Source organism: Ornithorhynchus anatinus, chromosome 1 (assembly GCF_004115215.2).
Source record: "Ornithorhynchus anatinus isolate Pmale09 chromosome 1, mOrnAna1.pri.v4, whole genome shotgun sequence".
In the NCBI taxonomy this organism is placed as follows: Eukaryota; Metazoa; Chordata; class Mammalia; order Monotremata; family Ornithorhynchidae; genus Ornithorhynchus; species Ornithorhynchus anatinus.
In genome coordinates, this window is record NC_041728.1 from 101,429,743 (window position 1) to 101,456,495 (window position 26,753).

Here is a 26,753-nt window from a genome sequence, read left to right on the forward strand (position 1 = left end):
ATCTTTGGAAGTTGCTGTCCTTGCTATATGTTTGTAGATGGTTCCTCTCTCCTGAGCAGATAGCTATGCAATTAGTTTGTACAGAACGTGGAATGGAGTGCTTGCTGTGTGCAGAGGACTAAACAGAGCACCTACTCTGAGCAGCAAACTGTAATGAGTTGGAGTAGTAGTGCTGTGTGATGTTAGGCAAGTGGCTTCACTTCTCTGGACCTCTGTTATCTTGTCTGTAAAATGGGGATCAGAACTGTGAGCCCCTTTAGGAAACAGGGATGGCATCCAACACGATTTGCTTGGATCCACTGTAGTGCTCACTACAGTGCCTGGCATATAGTAAGCACCCATAAATACCACGATTATTATTATTAGAAGCAGTATATATCGAGGAGCCACTTGGCGTGACGCACTGTGCTAAGAGCTTAGAAAGTACGGAATAAAGGAGTGACACATGAGAAGGTTGCATTCTAATTGGAGAAAGAAGCATCCAAAATATGACATCAAAATGCAGAATTGATTACCCATAGGTACCTGAGCTCTAGAGAGTGGGTAAATGTTCACAAAGGCTAGAGCTGGCTGAAAGGATGAGAGGACTCAGGGTGTGGGGAAATAAATCAGGGAAAGCCTGTTGGAGAAGGTGGGACCTTGTCTCTATCCGTTGCCAAGTTGTCCATTCCAAACACTTAGTAGAGTGTTCTGCACACAAGGCTCAATAAATACGAATGAATGAATGAATGAATGAATGAATGAATGAATGAATGTGGGGAGAGCTGTGATCTGTCTTATGTGGGGAAGGCAAGGGTCCAAGCTGGGGGATCGGTGTGATCAAGGAGACGGAGGAGGGTTCAGCGTAGAGTGATGGGCAGAGGCAGGGTTGGTTTGGGAAGAAAAAAAGACTGAGTTGGGGAAGAGCTGAAGCAGGAAGCAGATAGGTACGGTGGGGCCTGATGGTGGTCAGCCTTGAAGCTGAATGTGAAGAGGTTTTGTTTAATGCAGAGAGATGCAGGGAGTCAGAGGAGGGCTTGGAGGAGAGGAGAGATGTGGGCCAAGCGATGCTTCCAGAAGATGATCTAGGCAGAGAAGCGGGGAGGGGAGATGCTGGAGGTTGGGAGCGCAGGGAGGAGGAGGCTAATGCAGGCTAATGCGCTCAGTGTGCTGGACGGAAAGTCCACTCCAAGCAGAACACTGTTTTAGGTGCTTGGGTGATCACACTATAAGATGAAATTCTTATCTTCAACAAACTTAATAATAAGAATAATAATACCTATTCATTCATTCAATTGTACTTATTGAGTGTTTACTGTGTGCAGAGCAATGTACTAAGCACTTGGGAGGGTACAATATAACAAAAAGCAGATACATTCCCTGCCCACAATGAGCTTACAGTCTAGAAGGGGAGACAGATATTAATATAAATAAATAAATGACAGATATGTACATAAGTACTATGGGATTGGGAGGGAGGAAGAATAAAGGCAGCAAGTCAGGGCTATGTAGAAGGCAGTGGGAGAAGAGAGAAGGAGGGCTTCTTCAGGGAAGGTGACTTGCAGGAGATATGCTTTGGATAAGCCTTTGAAGTTGGCGAGAGTGATTTGAGGAGGGAGGGAGTTCTGGGCCAGAGGCGGAGGGCTGCAAGGGGTTAGCTGTGAGGTAGATAAGACTGAGGTACAGTGAGAAGGTTATGCTTACTATGTGCCAAGCATTGTTCAAAGCACTGAGGTAGATAAATGCTAATCGGGTTGGACAAAGTCCTTTTCCCACATGGGGGTCATGATCTTAATCCCCATTTTACAGATAAAGTGACTGAAGCCCAGAGAAGTGAAATTCATTCATTCATTCAATAGTATTTATTGAGTGCTTACGATGTGCAGAGCACTGTACTAAGCACATGGAATGGACAAATCGGTAACAGATAGAGACAGTCCCTGCCCTTTGACGGGCTTACGGTCTAATCGGGGGAGACGGACAGACAAGAACAATAGCAATAAATAGAATCGAGGGGATGAACATCTCATTAAAACAATAGCAAATAAATAGAACCGTGGCAATGTACATCTCATTAACAAAATAAATAGGGTAATGAAAATATATACAGTTGAGCGGACGAGTACAGTGCTGAGGGGATGGGAAGGGGGAGGGGGAGGAGCAGAGGGAAAGGGGGAAAAGAGGGCTTAGCTGCGGAGAGGTGAAGAGGTGTGGGGGTAGAGGGAGCAGAGGGAAAAGGGGAGCTCAGTCTGGGAAGGCCTCTTGGAGGAGGTGAGCTTTAAGTAGGGTTTCGAAGAGGGAAAGAGAATCAGTTTGGCGGAGGTGAGGAGGGAGGGCGTTCCGGGACCGCGGGAGGACGTGGCCCGGGGGTCGACGGCGGGATAGGCGAGAAGGGGGGACGGTGAGGAGGTGGGCGCCAGAGGAGCGGAGCGTGCGGGGTGGGCAGTGGAAAGAGAGAAGGGAGGAGAGGTGAGGGGTAAGGTGATGGACAGCCTTGAAGTCTAGAGTGAGATGATTGCCCAAGGTCATCCAGCAGACATGCGGTGGAGCCGATACTAGAACCCAGGTCCTTCTGACTCCCAAGCCTGTGCTCTGTCCACTAGGCCACACTGCTCCTCCACTAAGCCACACTGCTTCTAATCCAATGGGGGCAGCTTGTGGATACAAATAGCTAAATCTACACTATATACGAAGTAAAGAACGGGAATGGATAAAAATTCCTTACTCTTGGCTTCAAAGCTCTCCATCCCCTTGCCCCCTGCTACCTCACCTTCCTTGTCTCCTTCTCCAGCCCAGCCCGCACGCTCCACTCCTCTGCCGCCACTCACCTCCTCACTGGGCCTCGTTCTTGCCTGACACGCCGATGACCCCTGGCCGACCTCCTACCACTGTCCTGGAATGCCCTCCCTTCTCACATCCGCCAAACTATCTCTCTTCCCCTCTTTAAAGCCCTACTGAGAGCTCACCTCCTCCTGGAGGCCTTCCCAGACTGAGGCCTCCCTTTCCCTCTGTCCCTCCTCCCCTCCCCATCACCCTTACTCCCTCCCTCTGCTCTACCCTCTTCCCCTCCCCTCAGCACTTGTGTATATTTGTATATGTTATTTATTACTCTATTTTATTAATGATGTGTGTATATCTATGATACTATTTATCTATTTGGATGGTATTGATACTTGACTACTTGTTTTGTTTTGCTGTCTGTCTCCCCCTTTTAGACTGTGAGTCTGTTGAAGGGCAGGGATTGTTTCTATCTGTTGCAGAATTGTACATTCCAAGCACTTAGTACAGTGCTCTGCACACAGTAAGTGCTCAATAAATAAGATTGATTGAATGAATGAATGAATGAATGAATGAATGATAAAAACACAAGTGAGTAGCCAATTATAGAAGTACCGGATTAAGAAACACAAGGAGGCTGATGGCATGACAAGACCAGGATGGAAGTGGATTGATTAGGGAAGGTCTCCAGGAGGAGGCAGGAAGTTTTTGAAGGAGCGGGGCAGGGTTTTCCAAGCTTAGGAGAGGGCTTTCCAGTCAGAAGGGGAAGTTCAGCAGTCCCTGAGGGGCCCCGAGGCCTGTATGAAACCATTTCTAATCACCAAATCTTAGGAGAAAAAAGATCCTCAGGTGAAAGAGATCAGTGGGTCCAATTTCCTTCTTCTGGGCAAGATGACACACTGGAGCCCAGTGAGACATAAAGTCCAAATGAGGAGAGAGATTCTATCACCTTCCTTGGTAACTCTTTGCAGAGTTTTCATCCTTCCCACTAGAAAATTCTCCCTTCTGTCCATCTAAAGTCACTCTTGCCGCTCACTGAGTCTAGCACACCAATAGAAGTGATGATGATGATGATGTTATTTGTTAAGCGCTTACAGAGAGAAGCAGCATGGCTTACTGGAAAGGCCGCGGGTTTGGGAGTCAGACGTTGTGGGTTCTAATCCCGACTCTGCCACTTGTCAGCTATGTGACCTTGGGCAAGTCACTTCACTTCTCTGTGCCTCGGTTCCCTCATCTGTAAAAGGGGGATTAAAACCGTGAATCCCACCTGGGACAACCTGATTACCTTGTATCTACCCCAGCGCTTAGAACAGTGCTCTGAACATATAAGTGCTTAACAAATACCAACAATACTATATGCCAGGCACTGTACTAAGTGCTGGGGTGGATACAAGCAAATCAAGTTGAAAAAAGTCCCTGTCCCATGCGGGGCTCACAGTCTCAATCCCCATTTTACAGATGAGGTAACTGAGGCACAGAGAAGTGTAGTAATGTGCCCAAGGTCACATGATAGACAAGTGAAGGAGCAGGGATTACAGCCCATGACCTTCTGACTCCCAGACCTGTGCTCTATCCAATCTGGGGGATTTCGACTAGAATAATAATTATGGTATTTGTTGTTAAACGCTTACTATGTTTCAAGCATTATGCTAAGTACTGGGGTAATAATAATAATGATGGTATTTTTTAAGTGCTTACTATGTGCCAGACACTGTTTTAAGCGCTGAGGCACTGTAGATACAAGATATTCAGGTTAGACGCAGTCCCTGTCCCACATGGGGGTCACCAACTAAGTAGGTAGTGGGAGTAAATTTTAATCCCCATTTTACATATGAGGAAACTGAAGCAAAGACAAGTTCAGTGATTTGTCCAAGGTTACACAGCAGACTAGTGGCAGAGCTGGGATTAGAATGCAGGTCTTATGACTCCCAGGCCTGTGCTCTTTCCACTGGACCACACCGCTTTCAAGGATACAGCCTCCACTTCACCTCCTGAACATTTCTGTCTGCAATCAGTTCCTGTATTATGAGTTGAAAAAACAGTCCTATGCACTCCATATAGGTTATTAGAGGCAAAGAGACAACCTAGAGGGGGTGAACATAAGTCGGAATTTGCGGGAACAGGGTTCTGGGGAAACAGGAAGAGCCCAAAATGGGGTTCCAATATACATTATAATAATAATGTTGGTATTTGTTAAGTGCTTCCTATGTGCAGAGCACTGTTCTAAGCGCTGGGGGAGATAGAGGGTAATCAGGTCGTCCCACATGAGGCTCACAGTTAATCCCCATTTTACAGATGAGGTAACTGAGGCACAGAGAAGTTAAGTAACTTGTCCACAGTCACACAGCTGACATGTGGCAGAGCTGGGAGTCGAACCCATGACCTCTGACTCCGAAGCCCAGGCTCTTTCCACTGAGCCACGCTCCTTCCCCTATCACACCACGAGTTCTCCCCCTCTAGACTGTAAACTCTGTGGGCAGGGAATGCATCTACCAATTCTGGTGTATCGTACTCTCCCAAGTGCTTAGTACAGTGCTCTGCACTCAGTAAGTGCTCAATAATTACGATCGTTCGACTATTCTCCTACAGGGACTCTGGGAGCTATTTTGACCAGAGAGAAAGCTGAGGATGCCCTCTCCCATCACAGCATAGTATGTGTTCTTCCAAGAGGGCTCAGGGCCACAAGGGCAGCAAAAAAGTTCATCTGGGCCCGGGACAAGGTCCTGAATTGGAATCTTACCTGACAATGGTACGACACCTTCCGCTTGCAGAGCGGTGAGGGGAGTGGCTAAAGCTTGAAGCCCAAAGCCTAGAGCAAGTACACTGGACGCTATACTCGAATTTGTCCATAATGGAGCAATCTGGCCTCATTTTTCCCCGTACTGGGCATAGAACTGGGCTGGGAAAATAGGAGCAAGAGGGAGACATATCGAATAAGCCCCCAGGCCCTGTTGTAGAAGCTATCCTAATTGTTCCAGGGGAGTTCCACCTTTTCTGGCCAGCATTCCCAGAACCTTGGGGTGAAGCTTTGTGGTATCTGCTTAGTCCTGGTGGAAGGCAGTGCTTTTCTCATACTGCCTCTTTGAGCAGTTTGGCTTAGTGAACTGGGTGTCCAGAGGCCTGAGTTTTAAGAAGCCACGTAGCCTAGTGGATCTATTCTAATCCTGACCTGCCTCTTTCCTGCTATGAGACCTTGGGCAAGGCTCGTAACTGCCCTAGGTGTCAGTTTCCTCATCTGTAAAATGGGGATTCAATACGCGTCTTCCCACGCGCTTAGTCTGCGAGCCCCTTGATGGACAGGGACTGTGTCCAACCTGATTTTCTTGTATTTGATACAGTGCTTGGCTTAGAGTAAAAGCTTAACAAACCCAATTATTATTATTATTCTAATCCCAATCTAATCTGTTTTAGACAATCAACTAACCTCTCTTGGTCTCCGTTTTGCTCATTTCAATCAATCGATGGTATTTTTTGAGCTCTTACTGACTGCAGAGCAGTCAGTCGATTGTACTTATTGAGCAATTACTCTGTGCAGAGCACTGTACTAAGCACTTAGGAAAATACAATATACTCTACTAAATGCTTAGGAGAGTACAATAATACAGAGTTGGTGGACATATTCCCTGTCTGCAAAAAGCTTATAGCCAGGAGGGGGAGAAAATGTAAAATGGGGGTGATATCCACTCACCCTACCCCTTGGATTGTGAACCCCAAAGCTGTGTCTGACTGAATATATTTTGTACCTATTACAACTGTTTTGTCTCGCAGAGGCTCACTGCGAGCAGAGAACGTGTCTACCAACTCTGTTGCATTAAGCTTTCCCAAGTGCTTAGTACAGTGCGCTGCGTATAGTAATATGACTCAGTAGTCAGTCACTCAATCGTATTTACTGAGTGCTTACTGTGTGCGCTGTACTAAGTGCTTGGGAGGGTACAGTATAACAGACACATTCCCTGCCTCAAACTAACTTACAGACTAGAGGAGGAGAAAGATGTTGCTATAAATAAATTGATGACAGGTATGTACAAGTGGGGCTGGGAGCGGGGGATGAATAAAGGGAGCAAGTCCGGGCGACGCAGATAAATACCGCTGAGGATGATGATGGATTCATTTAATACATATGATTATTGTAGCACAACCTTCTCCTCTGTCAATAGCGCGCCTGCGGGCCTCTCTTCCCAGCCTGCCATCTTCTCACCTGTCTCTCACATCGTCCCATTTCTCATGATGACCATCACCACTTTCCCTATGTCATTGGCAGGGCCTCTCCTTGGTGACATGCAGGACAGAGGTAACTCTTGCTCGGTGCATCTCAGGAGGGCGAGACCTCTGTTTTTGGAGGGATGTGGAGAAGTGGGGTGACAATCCATCAGTCAAAGGTTTGTATTGAGCGCTTACTGTGTGCAGAGAGCTTGGGGGAGTACAATACGGTGACAGTAGGTTGAGGGAGCCTGGCAGGCCAGAGTGAAAGGGGAGGCAAGGCGGACTGGTAGAAAGAGAGTCAGGAGGCCCAGCTTTTATTGGGTGGGTAAAAGTGAAAATCACTCGTAGTAGAAGGGGACCCGGCTGCTGGCTTTGACAACGACGGCAGTGGCTGTGGCCTAGCGAGAGCTGTCTCCGCTCATTCTGCTGCCCGGGGAGGCTGGCTCACACATCCTGGGTCAGGCTGGAGGCTGCAGCCCACTGCCCGGAAGATCGGAGTTAGCGGCACGTGTCAGCTTCACCCGTCCTAGCCACGGAGTGCCCCCCCCCCCCACCCCGCCCCCTGGGAGGAGATGTGCCGGCCCGCTGAGAGAGTGGGAGCTACTGCTGGGCTTCATTCATTCATTCACATGGACACTTAATAAGAATAATAGCATTTGTTAAGCCCTGTTCTAAGCACTAGGGTAGATACAAGGTAATCAGGTTGGACTCAGTCCCTGTCCCACATAGGACCTACACTCTTAATCCCCTTTTTACGGATGAGGTAACTGAGGCCCAGAGAACTGAAGTGACTTGCCCAAGGTCAAAGAGCAGACGTGGTGGAGCCGGGATTAGAATCTATGATCTTCTGAATCTCAGGCCCCTGCTCTATCCACTAGACCACACACTACCTGGCTCATTCATTCAATCGTATTTATTCGATGCTTACTGTGTGCAGAGTACTGTACTAAGTGCAGAAGCAGCGTGGCTCAGTGGAAAGAGCACGGGCTTGGGAGTCAGAGGTCATGGGTTCGAATCCCGGCTCCGCTGTTTGTCAGCTATGTGACTGTGGGCAAGTCACAACTTCTCTGTGCCTCAGTTACCTCATCTGTAAAATGGGGATCAAGACTGTGAGCCTCATGTGGGACAACCTGATTACCCAGCGCTTAGAACAGTGCTCTGCACATAGTAAGTGCTTAACAAATACCAACATTATTATTATTATTACACTATAACAATAAGCAGATGCATTCCCTGCCCACAACGAGCTTACGGTCTAGAGGGGAAGACAGACATTAATATAAATAAACTACAGATAAGTATGTAAGTGCTGTGGGGCTGGGAGGGGGGATGAATAAAGGGAGTAAGTCAGGGTGATGCAGAAGGCAGTGGGAGAAGAGGAAAGGAAGGCTTAGTCAGGGAAGGCCTCTTGGAGGAGGTGTGCCTTCACTAAGTCTTTGAAGTCGGGAGAGAGTCATTGTCTGTCGGATTTGAGGAGGGAGGCGTTCCGGGCCAGAGGCATGATGTGAGAGAGGGGTCAGAGGTGAGAATCAGGTAGGGATGGTCAGGGACCAACATGGCGATGGGGAGATGTCCGTTGCATGGCACATGTGCCAGTGAGGAGGGGGCAGGAGTGGGCAGCCCGGGCTCTGCACTACTGGGAAGTCCCCAGTCCAGACAGCTCAGATCTGTGCTAAAAAAATTCAGCGTCTACTTGGAAATGATTCTCTTTTTTATTGTGATGGCTTTTTGTTAAGGCCTTACTAAAGCACTCTTTTAAGCGCTGGGATAGCCACAAAGTAATCAGGTGGGACACAGTCCCCGTCCCACACGGGGTTCACAGTCTAAGTACTGAAACCCCATTTTAAAGCTGAGGAAACTGAGGTGCAGAGAAGTGAAGTAATAATGTAATAATAATGTTGGTATTTGTTAAGCGCTTACTATGTGCAGAGCACTGTTCTAAGCGCTGGGGTAGATACAGGGTAATCAGGTTGTCCCACATGAGGCTCACAGTTAATCCCCATTTTACAGATGAGGTAACTGAGGCACCGAGAAGTGAAGTGACTTGCCCACAGTCACACAGCCGACAAGTGGCAGAGCTGGGATACGAACCCATGACCTCTGACTCCAAAGCCCGGGCTCTTTCCACTAAGCCATGCTGCTTCTCTAAGTGACTTACCCAAGGTCACACAGCAGGCAAATGGCAGAGCCGGGATTGGAACCCGGATGCTCTGACTCCTAGGCCCGTGCTCTTTCCACTAGCCCACTGCTGCTTCTCATTCAAATGGAATGAATGGACTGGCACTTGTTGGACCGTCCTGGACCATTCCACCTTACTTTCACTCCTTGTTTCTACGTCCACCTCTGCCACTGGCCCTCAGGGCGACCTTGGGCAAATCACAAACTTCTCTAGGCCCAGTTTCCTCATCTGTAAAATGGGGATAGGATTCCTGCTTTTTTTACTTCTTAGACTGTGAGCCGTGGGTGGGACAGGGACTGTATTGCTCTGATTATCTTTTATCTCCTCCAGTGCTTACCACAGTACTTAGCACATAATAGGTGTTTAAAAATAGGACTAACCAAAAAGTTTTAAATCACCAAAGAGATGAGGTTTTAGTCATCTACCTCACACTTCCTGAGCCACAAGCCTTGCCATTAGAGAGGCAGCTTGGCTCAATGGAAAGAGCCCGGGTTTGGGAGTCAGAGGTCATGGGTTCGAACCCCGGCTCTGCCACTTGTCAGCTGTGCAACTGTGGGCAAGTCACTTAACTTCTCTGTGCCTCGGTTACCTCATTTGTAAAATGGGGATTAAGACTCTGAGCCTCATGTGGGACAACCTGATTACCCTGTATTATCCCAGCGCTATGCTCAGAACCCAGAACAGTGCTCTGCACATAGTAAGTGCTTAACAAATACCAACATTATTATTATTATTGGACACCAACTTTCTGGTAAGGTAGATGCTGATTAATCAATTAATCAAACAATGGTATTTATTGAGCACTTATGGTACTTGGGAGAGTATCAAACAGATAATTGTTCACCCCCAATTCAAAGCCTTATTGAAAGCACATCTCCAAGAAGCCTTCCCTGACTGAGCCCTCCTCTTCTCTTCTCCCACTCCCTTCTGCACCGCTCTTACTTGCTCCTTCATTTATCCTCCCTCCCATCCCCACAGCACATAGGTATATATCTTTTATTTATTTATTCACCTATTTATTTATATTAATGATTGTCTTCCCCTCTAGACTGCGAGCTCACTGTGGGCAGTAATATGTCTGTTTGTTGTTATACTGTATTCTCCCAAGTGCTTTGAACACAGTAAGATCGATAAATAAGATCGAATGAATGAATGCAATAGGATAGAGTTGGAGGACACGATCCCTGCCTTCAAGATGGTCCTCTGAACCTCTCTCCTTGCCCATCCTGTGGTCATTCGGTCAGTTACTTCTACTTTTTAAAGGCAGTTGATGGAGGGTGACCCTCTCCAGGTTGACACTGAAAGATGAACACATTCATAGAGTGATGCAAACTCTGTCAGGTGCAAAGTGACCAATATCACATCAAGAACCCTGAGAGGGAGCGAGGGAAGAAGAGAGGGAAGTGAAAGAGAGGGGAAAGGGACTGTTGGATGCTGATGAGGAGGGAGGAGCTGGGTTCTTATTGCAGTCAGCGCATTCCCTCCAGGATGGCAAACTTTGTTGAACTCTGGGAAAACAGGACTGTAAAGATTGTAAAAATGCCTGATGAATATGCAGTGTGGTTTAGTGGAAAGAGCATGAATCTGGGTTTTAATCCCAGCTCTGCCACTTACTGCTGTTTGACCTTGGGGAAGTCATTTAACTTCTCTGTGCCTCAGTCCCTCATCTGCAAAATGAAGACAATACCTTGCCTCTCTCATACTTAGGTTATGAACGCCATGTGGGATGTGATTTTCTTGTATCTACCCCAGGATTTAGCACAGTGCTTGGCATATAGTCAGTGCTAACCAAATACCACAATTATTGTTAAACTCTTGTGGGCAGAGATTGTGTCTTCGTCTACTGTCTGACTTGATCAAACGATCAATTAGTGCGACTTATTGAGTACTTACTGTGTGCAGAACACTTTACTAAGTGCTTGGGAGAGTACAATACAGTAACGTTTGGAGACATGATCTCTGCCCACAGAGAGCTTCCAGTCTAGTTGGGGAGACAGACAGTTAAATAAACTGCAGGTAGGAGAGATAACGATACCTACTCAAGTGCAGTGGGGATGGAATGAGTATCAAAGTACTTAAGGATCCAGGCAATGCAGAGGGGAGGGCAAATAGAATGAGAAAATTAGAGGTTAGTTAGCGAAGACATCTTGGAAGAGATTTGCTTTTAGTAATAGTAGTAGAAATAATACTAATAGTAAAGTATGCCACAAAGAAGTGACACATTCTCTGCTCACAAGGAGATTACACTCTAATGGGTGAGGCCTATAAACATTTATGAAACAGTAGTCATTCTAAGTAATTGAATGTACAATTGACTCCACATATATACAGAGTGCTAACGATGGGTATAAACTACCTTTGTCAGTGGTAGAGATGCCTACCGCTTTGGTTTATAAGGGTTTACAAATTTATATGATGGTTTATAAGACAAGATATTGGGAATCAATTGGAGAAGATATGTTGGAGGAGGTGGGATTTTAAGGGGCTTTGAAAGTGGAGAAAGATGATGAACTAGAGAAGGTGGAAGGGTGTGTGGAAGGGAATAAATCTCAATAAAAAATATGTCAAATAGGCCCCCAGACCAGCCCACAGGGAGGGGGAAGCTGGAGCAGCCCCCTTTGCTCCATCACCTGGCCAGGAGGTCGCTGTCCCCCGTGACCCCAGGAGCGGGGTGGGCGGAGGGGAAATAGGACAGTGACTGTGGGGTTTGCCCACTTCAGGGAGAGGACCAGGGGCTCTGGGTGCCGCCATCTCAAGGAGGGGCCTGAGGGGCGGCGAGGGGAGCCTCGTCAGGAGAACAAGCAGCATAGCTTGCAGAGGTGAGGTGCTTCAGAGTAGAAAATCAGAGGAGGGAGAACTGGGGAAGGGAAATGCAACTTTTAAATGGAGGGGTCACAGCTCAGGGCCAGGTTCCACAGTGTCCACAGTCTCCCCGACTTTGCCCGCCTGCAGAGGAGATGGGCTGCAGATAGACGGAGACCTCTGGAACAGAGGATGTCTGTGCATTTCATTCATTCAATAGTATTTATTGAGTGCTTACTATGTACAGGATGATTGTGTATCTGTAGATGGTTATTTTTCCTTTTGAAGAAGCCTCTGGTGATATTTGTGGACACAAAAGTGTGAGTGTGCACGTGCAAATACTCACATGAATTATGGGGAATAAGAAGCTGACAGGAAGAAGAATGGCTTAGTGGATAGAGCACGGGCCTCGGAGTCAGAAGGACCTGGGTTCTAATCCTGGCTCCATTTCTGTGTGACCCTGGGCATAGTAAGCACTTAAAAAAAGCCATAAAAAGCAGGGCGGGGAGGAATGATGAGGAGAGGTGGGGAACCATTCAAATGAGGCTCCATCCAGCTCCCCCACCTCTAGGACCCTAGGACTCGCCTAATGGTTAGCTGGGAGGTGGTCGTCCAAAGGTTCAGATATCCCAAGACTTTTACGGGCTTGGCATCCTCGGCCATTTCTAGCTCCTTTTCTCAGACTGTCTGGATTTACAGAGGTTTGGGGGGGCCATTGAGGAAGACAGAGCCACCTGCTGTGTAGCACCCCGAAATAGGGTGACTTAAAACAAAATCTTTGAGACTGCGACCGCAGGAGGGGGAAACAAAAACAGCGGCAGGCACTGTGGATGACAGATGCAACAGTACAATAAGGGGTGGTCTCTACCCACCCATGTGCAAGGCAGAAAGGACTGTGGGCCACATGTCGGTCTGATCGGCCACGACCATCCACCAATAGCAGGTCGCCTAGATGTACAGTATGTGATTAAATATTTATAAACTGGGGATGCAGTCCCTGCCCAAGGAGCCACGTGGCATCCGCGACTGGCCCAATCAAAGATGTTTAATTCCATTTTCTGTCGGTTCCCGAGTCCTCAGCGGACGAAAGAGTACAAACGGAAGCCATGTTCTCACTTTATTCAGCCACCTGGGGTGGGGGGACTTTCTCCTACCTTGGGAGGCATACGGGTCTGTTCGATGCTTCGGGGCTCCTGTTCAGCTGCCGATTGGTAGCAGTGACCTCAAGGAATCTCCCCAGCACCGGTTCTGCAAGTCTGGGCAGGCCTCGTGGCCCAGAGCTCTCCGCCCCACTGGTCGCGTGACTCAGACAGCCCTCCGAGTGTCCCCTCTCTCTAACCTCTCATTTAACCACGGTCAGCGTAAACATGGCCGGTCAGCTCCAAGGAGGACTTGACTTTTGGGGATATCTTGCAGCCAGAGGGACCCAGACAGCTTCCGCAGGAGAGAAGTCCGCTGAGATTGACAGAACTACGTCCCACACCTAGAAGGCCTTACCACAAGGAGGAAATGTGTCACTGGGTGGTTGTCCAGGAACAGTTGTGGTAATAGTAGTGTGTCCAAATGGTCAAACCACTTGGCCAGGGGCCCTGCCACGACTCTGTCCTCCTCCCATATGTGCCTGGCACAACATATTCCAGTTATGTTCTCCTTCCATCTTGGTCCGTGAGCCCTATGTGGGACTTATCTCGTGTCTATCCCACTGTTTAGTACAGTGCTTGGCACCTAGATACCACAATTATTATTATTATGATAATATTAACCATTGGGCAACACAGATGGGTAGTAATGATAACGCCTGGTCTTCCTCCAATGGTCGGAGCCAAAGTACCTCGCAGATGCTAGCTGAAGGGCAGATAGGACGGTCCAATTTTACAAATGGTAACAATGAGATTTGGCTGAGGGACAGTCCAATGAACCAAGGGGTGGGTGTGCCGAGTCCCGTGCCCCTCGACCACGCTACTTCGGAGGGAGCTGGCAGAAGATTCATCTGTCCATCCGTGCACAGTTTGAAAAGTTTCAACTCTAGCCAAGGACTTTCATCTCCCCTATTATATTCTTGCCCTGGGAGCATAGGTTGGCCATTCCAATTCTGTCGCTCCTTCTGCCAAAAAGGCCCATGGGGGGCAACTTTTACTGTCCCCACCTGACCTGTTTCTCTTTTGGTCTGTCCTGTTCAAGGTGAGAAGCAGCGTGGCTTAGTGGCAAGAGCCTGGGCTTGGGTGTCAGAGGTCATGGGTTCTAATTCCAGCTCCACCACTTGTCTGCTGTGTGATTTTGGGCAAGTCACTTAATTTCTCTGTGCCTCAATTACCTCATCTGTCAAATGGGGATGAAGATTGTGAGCCCCAAATGGGACAACCTGATTACCTTGTATCTACCCCAGCGCTTAGAACAGGGCTTGGCACGCAGTAAGCGCCTAACAAATGGCAACATTATTATTATTAATAAGGTAAATTCTGGAACCCTAATGTCAGAATCCACCTTAGGGCCAATTTGTGCAAAATGGGGCCTGGGCAACTCTTCCAGGGGGCACTACTACACATGTTCTGATCCCTGGGTTGCTGGGACTTGTAGTTCCATGAGGTTGACCCACCCCAATTCTATACCGGGGACAACAGCAACATTCAAACTCATCCAAACCTGCTTGGGTTTCGGGGAAGCTTCTGGCTACCGAATAGTCAGGTCACACTTGGCATCTACCAAGCCAATCTGTCCAAATCTTTCCCTCCTGCTCCCCTCACCGCCCCAAATCATGATCTCCTGTGGGAAATCCCACTCTTAACGTTTCCGGGCGGACTGGCCTCTGGTTCCACGCTAGGATTCTCCAAACCTTCTTTCTCCAAGCGGAGGGGTTCCTGCAGATGAGGGACTCTCACTAGAGTTTAGGTGACAACGCCGCTCCTCGCAGGGAAGCAGTCGGCTGAGACACGTGGTACCTCATACTTGCTGAGCCAGTGCAGCTTGTTTCGGGGCAGTGACCCAGCCTCGTTCCACCAATTAGCAGGAAGTGTTTGGCCCCTACCTACCCGGGGAGGTTCTTCGGTTCAGCCCCCGGAAAAGGACAAAGATGGTAGGAGGGAGGGGGGCAGATTTTAATCTAGCAGATCTTGCTCAGGCTCCCTTTGGTCCTCCTTCTCCCCCACTCCACCCCCGTGGGCGGGTCCCTTCGATGTGGACCCTCTTCCGTCCCCTGTGGACACATCCTTGCCACGGGGGAGGAGCTCAGGCAGAAGACCCAGACCCAAGTCCCGGGAGGAGCCCGTGGACCGAAAGCACGATTCAGCAGAGGGCCTTCCCCTAAGGGGAGCCCACGGCCCAACTCTTCCCTTCTGGATCTTTTCTGAACCCTCTTGTGGACAGCCCGCCCTGTCTACACAGGCCTGGGCTGGGGGGGGGGGGCAGTCATGGTAAGACCTCACACCTTGGCACAAACCAGGGGCGTGTGCCTGCTTTTTGATCCCAGTGACTGCCTCATCCCGACCTCGAGCCAGTCCCCCTAACCTCCCAGAGCCCCAGGGGTCAGTGGTCAGCTCCATTCTGCCCACAGACACCTCCTAGGGCCTTTCCCCAACCCCTCTGCCCCACTCTGCCCCCTGACCACCCCGGGCCCAGGCCCAAACTTGCTTCACGACTCTCCCCTTCCTCCACTGACCCCTGCGCATCCCCCCCTTTGGTCTCCCACAGCCAGCCGCCACTTCCCAATCCCGGACGGCCAGGCCCCACGGAAGCAAAGGGGGAAACAATTAGGCCCCAAATCATTAGGGGCAATTATCCTTGCTCGCTGGCCTTGGGGCCCGGCTGGGTCTAGTCGGTTCGGGCCCAGATTCCTCCCCCGACCCTCGCCCCAAATATGGTAGGAATGGAGAGACGAGAGCAGAGGCCCAGGCGGCTCTTGTTTATTGCCACCAGGCCGCTTGGGGATGATTCCCCGCCGGACGGCCAGCTCCAAGGAGGCGAGGCTGCCCGCTCCCCTCAACCCTTCTGGTCCAGTTCGGGGGTCCTCAGCCCCCTCCCGGGTTTAAAATAGGCTGGGCCACCTTCCACTCGGGTCCGGCCCTGGTAAACGCAAAGGAATGCAGGCCGGCGGGAGGGCAAGGACCGGTCCTGGGGGAGGAGGCCGTAGGGAAGGAGAGGGAGGAGGAGGAGGAGGAGGGAGGGTCTCTTCTTTCCCAGCCAAGTGGCTATCGAGGGAGGAGCGAGGGGAGGGGTTTCGGCATCATCAACTCCGGGCCCCTCCTCCCTCCTGGGGGTTGGAGTTTTTCCCTAAACTTTGTTTATGGGACAGTCTGGGAGTAGCCTCGGCCTCTCCTCCTCCTCCTCCTCCTTCTCCTCTCCCTGGATCATGCAGGCCGGGGAGGCCTCCAGCTCGGAAGCCCCCGGACTACCTTGGGTCGCCCACCGGGGCCGGAGCCGAGCCTGAAGGCCGGGATCGGCCGGTCCTCGCCCGCGGCCGGCCACCACTAGCCCGGGCCTCCGGTCCGGTGTCCGGCCCGTGCCCGCCCGGCCGGAGATCGCCGCGACCCCCCTTCTCGTCTCCGGGGCTGGGGGACCCCGGCGTCCCCGACTCTCCGAGGAGGGGGGGAAAAAGGCCCGGGGGGTCAGCTTAATCCGGGGGTGCCCTTTCATCCGGGACCGGCCGGCCAGTCCTTCCCCCACCGGCCGAGTTGCAGGGGCAGCAGAGGGGTGGGATCTCCGCTCCTCCCTCCACTTTTTGCAGAGGGGGGACGTTTTTTATTTTTCCTTCTCCCCCGGGGGGGTGGAAGGAGGGAGTGTGGTCCCCCAGGAAGATGAATTCGGCCCCACCGCCCCCGGGTCAGCAAGTGATCCATGTGACCCAGGACCTGGACACGGACCTGGAGGCCCTCTTCAACTCGGTGATGAACCCCCAGCCCAGCTCCTGGAGGCAGAAGATCCTGCCCGAGTCCTTCTTCAAGGAGCCGGACTCGGGCTGGCACTCGAGGCAGTCGAGCACGGACTCGTCGGGAGGTCACCCCCCGCGGCCGGCCGCGGCCGCCCAGCATGTCCGTTCGCACTCGTCGCCCGCCTCCCTGCAGCTGGGCCCCGGGGCCGGGCCCGCCTCCAGCCCCGCAAGGCAGCACGCCCACCTCCGACAGCACTCCTACGATGTCACCGACGAGCTGCCGCTGCCCCCCGGCTGGGAGATGACCTTCACGGCCACCGGGCAGCGGTACTTCCTCAAGTGAGTCCGTCCCCCCCATCCCCGGCCTGTCCCTTCCACTCCCTTGGCCCCCATCCCCGGCCAATCCCATCCGGACGCATCGGAACCGTGCTGGGCACACAGTCAACGCTTAACAGATACCTTTATTATTATCATTATAAGGATGGCGTCTGTTACTATAATCATGCTTAGGGTGGTATTGGTTACTAGGTGCCGAGCGCTGTTCTAAGCGCTGGGGTAGATACTAGGTTGTCCCTCGCGTGGGGCTCGTGGGAGATGATTTTTACGGCCCCTGGGCAGCGGTACTTCCTCAAGCGAGTCTCCGTCTCCCCCATCCCCGGCCTGTCCCTTCCACTGCCTTGGCCCCCATCCCCGGCCAATCCGATCCATAAGGATCAGAACCATTTTTGGCCCATAGCACTTAACAGATACCTTTATTATTATTATGAGGATGGTGTCTGTTACTATAATCATCCTTAGGGTGGCATTTGTTACTAGGTGCCCAGCGCTGTTCTAAGCGCTGGGGTAGATACTAGGTCATCCCCCGCGTGGGGCTCGTGGGAGATGACTTTTGTGGCCACCGGACAGCGAACTTCCTCAAACGAGTCCCCCCGGCCTTGCCCCTTCGACTCCCATTATTATTATTATAAGGATGGTATTGGTATCTGTTACTAGGTTCTAAACGCTGGGGTAGATACCAGGTCGTCCCCCGCGTGGGGTTCGTGGGGGATGACCTTTTCGGCCACCGGGCAACGGTATTTCCTCAAGTGAGTCCCCCCCAGGCCTCGACCCTTCCACTCCCTTGGCCCCCATCTCCGGGCAATCCCATCCATAATCATCAGAACAGTGCTCGGCACATAGTCAGCGCTTGACAGATACCATTATTATTATTATTATAAGGATGGTGTCTGTTACTATGATCATCCTTAGGGTGGTATTTGTTACTAGGCAACACCCAGGTTGGCCCCCGGCACATAGTCAGTGCTTAACAGATACCATTTTTATTATTATTATTATAAGGACGGTATGCGTTACTATGATCCTTAGGAAGGTATTTGTTACTAGGTGCCGAGCGCTGTTGTAAGTGCAGTGGTAGATACCAGGTTTTCCCCCATGTGGGGCTTGTGGGAGATGACCTTTATGGCCACTGGACAGTGGTACTTCCTCAAGTGAATCCCCTCAGCCTCCCACCCCTGTCCCATCCCCCATCCTCGATCAATAATGATAATAATAATGATGGTATTTGTTAAGCGCTTGCTATGTGCCAAGCACTGTTTTAAGCGCTGGGGTAGATACAAGGTCATTTGGTTGTCCCACGTGGAACTCACAGTCTTTATCCCCATTTTCCAAAGGAGGGGACTGAGGCACAGAGAAGTCAAGTGGCTGGCCCAAGATCACACAGCAGACAAGTGGCAGAGTTGGGATTAGAAACCACATCCCCTCACTCCCAAGCCCTGGCTCTTTCTACTAAGCCACGCTGCTTCTCTGGACCTCTCCCTGGTCAGTCTACCTCACCACCCCCAGCACCTAGTGGGAGACTGCTTAGCTGAGTCAGTTGTGTTTATTGAGCACCTACGGTGTACGGAGCGCTGGACTAAATGCTTGGGAGAGTACAATTCAACAGAGCCTGGTAGATACTTTCATTCAATTGTATTTGAGCACTTACCGTGTTCAGAGCACTATACTAAGTACTTGGGAGAGTACAATATAACAGCAGACAAGTTCTCCGCCCTCAATTAGCTTACAGTTCAGAGGGGGAGAAAATGAGGCTGGAGGCTTGCGGGGCGGGGGAGGGAGGACCCCTTTTTTGTTTGTTTCCAGGTTTCTGGGCTGGTTGATGTTGGGCGGCAGGGTGGAGAAGGAGAGATAGAGAGAGACAGAGACATCCCGAGCCGGTTCCAGGCTTTGCAGTCCAGCCCTCCTCTAAACTGTAAGCTCATTGTGGCCAGGGAATTTCTACCAACTTTTGTTCTGTGGTGCTTTCCCAGTAAGTGCTCAATAAATAGGATTAAGATGGACCATGCCCCAAACTGCCACTACCCAGGGGAGCGCATCTGAGGGTCAGAGATGCTGGTGACCCCAGGCTCTGGACAAACCGAGACAAGGAGAAGGTGGAGGGAAGCAGGTTGGGTGGAAACAGGGCCCAATCCTCCTCAGGTGGAACTGGGTTCGAGGGTCCGGAGTCTGCAGACTCCTTGCCTGGAAAAGTGAAATGGAGGTAGACGGCCATGTACATGGACACAATGCTCAAGAGTTGTAATTGGCGGTTACAGCTGGTTAACATGGTTAAATAGTTTATGGGTGGACAAAGCAATTGTGTGGAAATTGGGTCACGCTTTGCATTGTGATCTTTCTTGTTAACTTGGCAAATTGTTATCTATAAACAGGTTCATTGGCCATTCCCCCTCCCTCATCGGAGTTAATGGAGAAGAGTGATTTTCATAGGGTAGATAGAGCGGGATGGGAGATTCTTGAAATTTAAACAGCTGAGAAAGACCTGATCAGGTGCTGGAGGGGAATGGTGTGATTGAGGTGCTGCCCTTATTTGTAATCACCCAAAACGTTGCAGGTGAGCCCACTGTGAGCCCGTGGTATCGGAGGAGGCAGAGACAGTAGCAGAGGAAAAAAAAACAAAAGGAGGCTCTGGGGAGGAAATGACTGAAGTTTTCAAAGAGCAGAGTGGAGGTTCTACTGAAGGACAACTTCTTCTTTAGTTTAACTCCATCAGTTCTAACTCCTAACAGCCTTAGCTCAACATTGCTGCGCCAAGAAATTACACACTTAGCTGTTCCCAAATCAGCCGTTTCTGTGCTTACTGAGAAAACTGCCTGAATCAGAATAGATGGTTCTTGACAGAGAGAGAAATCTCACATAATGGAGAAGACGTACAATTTAAAATCCAAATCCCAAAATGCAGAATCTCTTTTCAGGGTTTTTTTTTTCCAGACTGCAGCTTTCTTTAACGTATGCAGATGAAGAGTACTTAATGTCATTTTGGGAACTGGCACAAGGCCTAGTTACTGCTCTGAAACAGACATGGGGGTCATTTTATTTTGCCGTATGGTGTAATCAGGTTCATTCATGGGATAGGTTGTGCACTGGACTGTTTTTCGTAACCCCTGCATGTCCGGTGGAAATTAGGGGATGCTTTAGCATGCCTCTGGAAAGGGATCATCTGAGGTTTGCCAGGCCACTCGAACCTCTAAAGTTTGATGATGAATTTTAGAACCTCAGCTGCAGAACTGGCATTCACTTGATTTTCACCAACAGTTGTGTTCAAATACACCGTATTTTGGATCTATATCTTTAGCAAGGAATAGTAACTGTAATGCGTCTCGGGTGTGTTATCGTTTTCATTCTGGGAAACAGTACACGGCAGGATGTACGTATGTGTAGAAAGATGTGTCGCTGTTAGTTGGGGAGTCAAGCGAACAGCAGTGGTGGCATTGTAGAGAAGGTCTGATCACTTCTACAGTGAGAAGCAACGTGGATTAGTGGCAACAGCATGGGCTCGGGAGTCAGAGGTCATGGGTTCTAATCCAGGCTCTGCCACTTGTCTGCTCTTTGACTTTAGGCAAGTCACTTCACTTCTCTATGTCTGTTACCTCATCTGTAAAATGGGGATTAAGACTATGAGCACTACGTGGGTCAACCTGATGATCTTATATCTACCCTAGCTCTTAGAATAGTGCTTGGCACATAGTAAGCACTTAACAAATACCGTTATCATCATCACCCCTAGTGGAGGTGTCTGTCGGAAATGTGGGGTTATTTGATCCTCAGGTACTGTAGCCAGATGGGTCAGAGGAGCAGCGTGGCCCAGTAGGTGGAGCACGGGCCTGGAAGTCAGAAGGACCTGGGTTCTAATCCCAGCTTTGCCACTTGCCCGTTGTGTGATGTTGGGCAAGTGACTTCACTTGCCTGTGCCTCAATTTTCTCATGGGTAAAATGGAGATTAAGACTGTGAGCCCTTTTGTGGGACAGGGACTGTGTCCAACCCGATTATCTTGTATTTACCCCACTGTTCAAAACAGCGTCTGGCACATGGTAAATGCTTAACAAATACCACAGTTACTAGAGAAGCAGCGTGGCTCAGTGGAAAGAGCACGGGCTTTGGAGTCAGGGGTCATGAGTTCGAATCCCAGCTCTGCCACTTGTCAGTTGTGTGACTATGGGCAAGTCACTTCACTTCTCTGTGCCTCAATTCCCTCATCTGTAAAATAGGGATTAACTGTGAGCCTGACGTGGGACAACCTGATTACCCTGTATCTACCCCAGCGCTTAGAACAGTGCTCTGCACATAGAAAGCGCTTAACAAATACCAACATTATTATTATTATTATTAATGTTGGGGCTTAACTCCAGGACTGGTATAGTTCCTGCATCAGTGACCCATCTTGTGCCCGCCATGCCCAGCCTGTGTGCACAGGCTGAGGTTTAAGCCCCACCTGCAGATGAACCAAAGGAAGTCAGGGCCCAGTTTGACCAATCTTGAGTTCCCCGCCCTGACCGAGGAGCTCTACAGCAGTCTCTGCCCGGAAATTGGGCAGAGGTGAGACCTGGTCTGGGGATTCCCTTGAAGCTGCCGGAACCCATGAAGAGGCACAGCTCCCAAGTTGTCCTTCCTGGCTCCGGCACTTGCAGGGGCTAGCTTGTGTGCAAGGCAGCTGAAAACATAAGCGGCAGAAGGGCACCTAAATCAGACAAGGGTTGCAGAGCAGCCCAGAGATTTTTAGGAAACTAACCAAATATAGGGGTGGATGGGCCCAATTCTGGACTAAATGGACTGAATTTAGTTCAGACACCGGGCTGAACAGACTGGGTGGACCACTGGTTTCACCCTGAATGGCAATAGATCTGACCTCTTACGTTCCTCAGCGAGCCTGTGTTGACAGTCCTCTAGACTGTAAACTCGTTGTGGGCGGGAAACCTGTCTGCTAACTCCGTTGTATTGGACTCTCCCAAGCACTTAGAACAGTGCTCTGCACATAGTAAGCACTCAGTAAATGCCACTGACTTACTGACAGATGTCTTCTCTAGCTTTGGCTAAGAGAGAATCTCACTACCGTGGATGCTGATGTACTTTTCTCAGCCTTGGGAGGTGACTGGGCTAGGTGAACTAAGTGAGCTGCTTGGACAGCTTGAGGAAACACATTCTACTTCTGACTCTCCAGGCAGTAGTTCTTGCTACTTTGGGCAAGCTGTCCCAAGATCTTGGCCTCCCCAGCCCTCAAATGCATCCAGCTAGACCAGTTTTACTGAGTAGACAACAGGAGATAAAGTGTTTTCCTGTTTCAGATGTTATAAACTAGGGTAGCTTTCTGCTCTCCCCTTGGTATGGAGTGGGGCTTCCATGGAGAAGAGGCAGGAGGTATTCACCACCGTTTTTGATTTGACCTTTTTTTTGGTGAAATTAGGTGAAGAGGATCTAAATTGATAACTTGATCTCAGGAAGATCTTGATCTTCCTCCTTCAGGTATCCCATTATGAACCAAGATCAAATGTCAAAAGGTCACTGCTCTAGGCTCCTAGTATAATAACAACAACAATAATAATAATTGTGGTATTTTGGTATTTAAGTGCTTACTGTGTGCCATGCATTATGCAAAGCGCTGGAGTAGATAAAGATAACCAGGTTGAGCACAGTCCCTATCAATCAGTTGTATTTAGCATTTACTGAGAGAAAACAGATGTTGAATTCCATTCATTCACTCATTAAATCGTATTTATAGAGCACTCACTGTGTGCAGAGCACTGTACTAAGCTCTTGGGAAGGTACAATACAACAATAAACAGTGACATTCCCTTCCCACGAGCTTATAGTCTGAGGGGTGGCAGACATCAATGCAAATAAATAAAGTTACTGGTATGTACATAAGTGCTCTGGGGCTGGGAGCGGGGAAGAGCAAAAGGAGCAAGTCACGGGGTTGCAGAGGGAGTGGGAGATGAGGAAAAGTGGGGCTTAGTCTGGGAAGGCCTTTTGGAGGAGATGTGCCTTCAGTAAGGCTTTGAAGGTGGGGAGAGTAATTGTCAGATTTGAGGAGGGAGGGTGTTCCAGGCCAGAGGCAGGACGTGACCTAAGCTCGACAATGGAGGCACAGTGAGAAGGTTAGCACTAGAGGAGTGAAGTGTGCATGCTGGGTTGTAGAAAGAGAGAAGTGAGGTGAGGTGGGGCGGGTAAGGTGATGGAGTGCTTTAAAGCCAATGGTGAGGCATTTTTGTTTGTTCTGTTTGTTTGATATGGAGGTGGATGGGCAACCACTGGAATGTTTTGAGGAGTTGGGGGTGACATGCCCTCCTTTACAGACACACGGTTCCATCCCTAGCTGTTTGTGGGCCTGGGCAGTGTTTCCATTATTGCAGTAGGGTGCCCAGAATGGACTGGCCAGCCTGCCTGGACTGCTGCCTCTTTTGGACTTTCTAGATAGGAGTGAGTGGCCTGGGACTCCATGTTTGGAGACAGGGCCACTGAGAGAGCTGTTGCTTAGTTGTCTGCTTTGGGGGATTAATTTTCAGTGGCTGCTTCCCCCTGTGAACAGGCAACCCACCACCTTTATGGGCACAGAGCGGAAGTTGTGGACCCTTTCAATCAATGGTATTTACTGAGTGTTTTCTGTGTGCAGAGCACTGTACTAAGCGTTTGGGGAAAAGCTTGTTGTGGACATGGAATCCATCTGCTTATTGTTATATTGTACTCTTCCAAGCACTAAGAACAGTCCTCTGTACACAGTAAGTGTTCAATACGATTGAATGAATTGAATGAAAGTAATAATAATGTTGGTATTTGTTAAGCGCTTACTATGTGCAGAGCACTGTTCTAAGTGCTGGGGTAGATACAGGGTAATCAGGTTGTCCCAGGTGAGGCTCACAGTTAATCCCCATTTTACCGATGAAGTAACTGAGGCACAGAGAAGTGAAGTGACTTGCCCACAGTCACACAGCTGACAAGTGGCAGAGCCGGGAGTCAAACCCATGACCTCTGACTCCAAAGCCCGGGCTCTTTCCACTGAGTCATGCTGCTTCTCTGGGTTGGTAGATGCGATTCCTGTCCAAAAAAAGCTTGTAGTGTAGAAGACTTCCAATTATCTGCCCCCAAACATCCTCTCCCTCATCCTTCTCAGCACTGATTCCAGCTATCCCCCTGAAATCCTTCTCAAGCACCCAAAGCTGACCCTTTACTTGCTTTGATGTCGGTCTCCTCCCTTCTAAACTGTGAACCCGTTGCGGGCAGGGATTGTCTCTATTTGCTGCTGAATTGTACTTCCCAAACGCTTAGTACGGGACTCTGCACACAGTAAGATCTCAATAAATACGATTGAATGAATCAATATGGTCCCAGGCTCCGTGGTGGCTGGAGCGGCTGGTCAGACACATGATTCCGTCCCTAGCTGTTTGTGGGCCTGGGCAGTGTTTCCATTTACAGTAGGGGGCCCAGAATGGACTGGCCAACCTGCCTTGACTGCTGCCTCTTTTGGACTTTCTAGATAGGAGTGACCTGGGACTCCATGTTTAGAGACAGGGCCACTGAGAGAGCTGTTGCTTAATTGTCTGCTTTGGGGGATTAACTCTCAGTGGCTGCTGGGTTCTTGTTTTGCTGTGTGTGTGTACAGTATCTCTCTGGAGTTTGGAACTCCCAGGAGATGGAAGGGAGATAGCGGAGGAGGAGACAAACGAGAATTGACTTGCAGGCTCGCTGCCCCCATCCGACTTTTCTTGCCAAGAACTCCTAGTCGACAGAAAGCACGGGCCTGCATTCCTTTGAAACTTTTTCATCATGGTCAAAATATGGGCCTGGAAGGAGAGCCAAGCAGACAATCTTCCTGTCTGTCTGGGTGGGGAATTGCCAACCTTCCCCACCTCAGTTTCCCCTCCATAAATGGGATGGGTGGCGCTACACTTCGAGGACGCCAAGGGTTGGGAAGCGGGTTTGTCGAGGAATATCCAGAAAGGGGGGGTGAAGGTGGGGCCTGGGGGGAGGGGGCGATAAACACCCCCTACATTTATCGCCCCCTGCATTGCTTCACATCTATATTATAATGTCAGAGAATGATTAAATACAAATCGGAATAGAGATTTCAATGAACAATCTCTCTCAGTTCTGTTGACAGAGAGCGAGCTGGGGCTTGCAGAAACCCCAGCCCTGTATATTACTTCCTGCTGAGGGTTTTCAGTTGATGAATGGGAGGAATATGACCACCCAATTAAATACCAAACCATGTGAGTTGGGGTAGAAAGCAAACCGACACACTGACGTGAAACTGGGGTGGCACAGTCGCTACCTCGGGGGGAAAACTGGAGATGGGAAGAGGGCAGGGGGGCCTTTTTCCTGTGGTTCGTGACCAAGGGCAATTCTTGGATGTGGTCAGTCGGCTGTGGTCAGCACCTAATGGCAGACTCATTTTAGCCTATTTGGAAGGTATGCTGGGAGAACCCTGCAAACCCTCGTTGGACCCTTTTTGAGGACTGCACACTTCAAACAAACTCTAGAGTGGGAGTCGTTTCCTTGGAGGGTGTGTGTGTGTTTGTGCGTGCTATGGGTATGGATATGCATGCAAGGGTGTACATTCAGTCCTGGAGAATAGTGGCTCCCATATAACCAGAACAGTGTTTACACTGGACAAGTGAATGCATTTCTGGGCTGGCTCAAGGCTCTTATCTTTCCCAGGGTGTCTGCTCTAAAATCACAGAGGGTGCCGTGATAGCTAGAAGTCTAATCAAGGGTTAGGAATCTAATAAGCCTGCTGGAGGTAAGCGGTTGCCTGTCAGGAGAGGGTAAGGAACCCAGTTTTTCCCCCCAGATTCGCATTGACCTCTTCTCATCTCCCCAGAGCTGTCCGATGCCAGTTGCCCCCGGCTGGCTGCCCTCTGTGGGATGGTATGTTTAGCAGCCCTATTACACAGTGGGAGAGAGGTGGGCAGGGCCAGGGACAGTTCAGCTTCACTCCTGGCTCGAGGATGAGGATCCTGAAAGCTAAGGTTGTGTTGTATTGTACTCTTCCAAGCGCTTAGTACAGTGCACCACACATGGTAAGCGCTCGATAAATGCAACCGAATGAATGAACGAATAAAGGGGCAGGCACCCCTAACGGCCCCATCCCCACCCTGGGTCTGTCTCGGCCTTGACTGTGTATGCTGAAGTGGCTGGGTGGGGGGCAGTGGCATGAGGAAGAGGCCTGGGGGGGAAGAGGAGCTGTGAGGGTGGGAGACAGACACAGAAGAAACAGTTCGGCCTAGTGGAAAGAGCCCGGGCCTGGGATTCAGCAGATCTGGGTTCTAATCCCAGCTCTGCCACTTGTCTGCTGCTACAGTTTCCTTATCTGTAGAATGAGTATTAAGACCATGAGTCCCATGTAGGACGTGGACTGGGGCCAACCTGATTAGCTTCTTAGTAGCAGCGTGTCCTTCCTAGTGGATAGAGCATGTGGCTGGAGTCAGAGGACCTGGGGGTTCTAATCTCAGCTCTGCCACTTGTCTGCTCCATGACCTTGGGCGAGTCGCTTCACTTCTCTGGGCCTCAGTTCCACATCTGTAAAATGGGGATTAAGACTGTGAGCCCCATGTGGGACAGGGGCTGCGTCCATCCTGATTAGCATAGAGATACTAGATATTAGCTTCAAAGATGGATTCATT

At 49.9% G+C, this 26,753-nt stretch overlaps 1 protein-coding gene across 1 annotated transcript in view; it reads left to right on the forward strand.

Annotated features, from left to right (window-relative positions):
- The first annotated feature begins 16,207 nt into the window (after nucleotides 1–16,207).
- The window catches only part of WWTR1 (WW domain containing transcription regulator 1), a 168,950-nt gene continuing 158,404 nt past the window's right edge, over nucleotides 16,208–26,753 (forward strand). Inside the window, exon 1 of the mRNA XM_029061833.1 lies at nucleotides 16,208–17,144. Within this exon, the coding sequence (XP_028917666.1) occupies nucleotides 16,732–17,144 (413 nt within the window). The 5' untranslated portion in view covers nucleotides 16,208–16,731. The remainder of the gene's footprint in view (nucleotides 17,145–26,753) is intronic.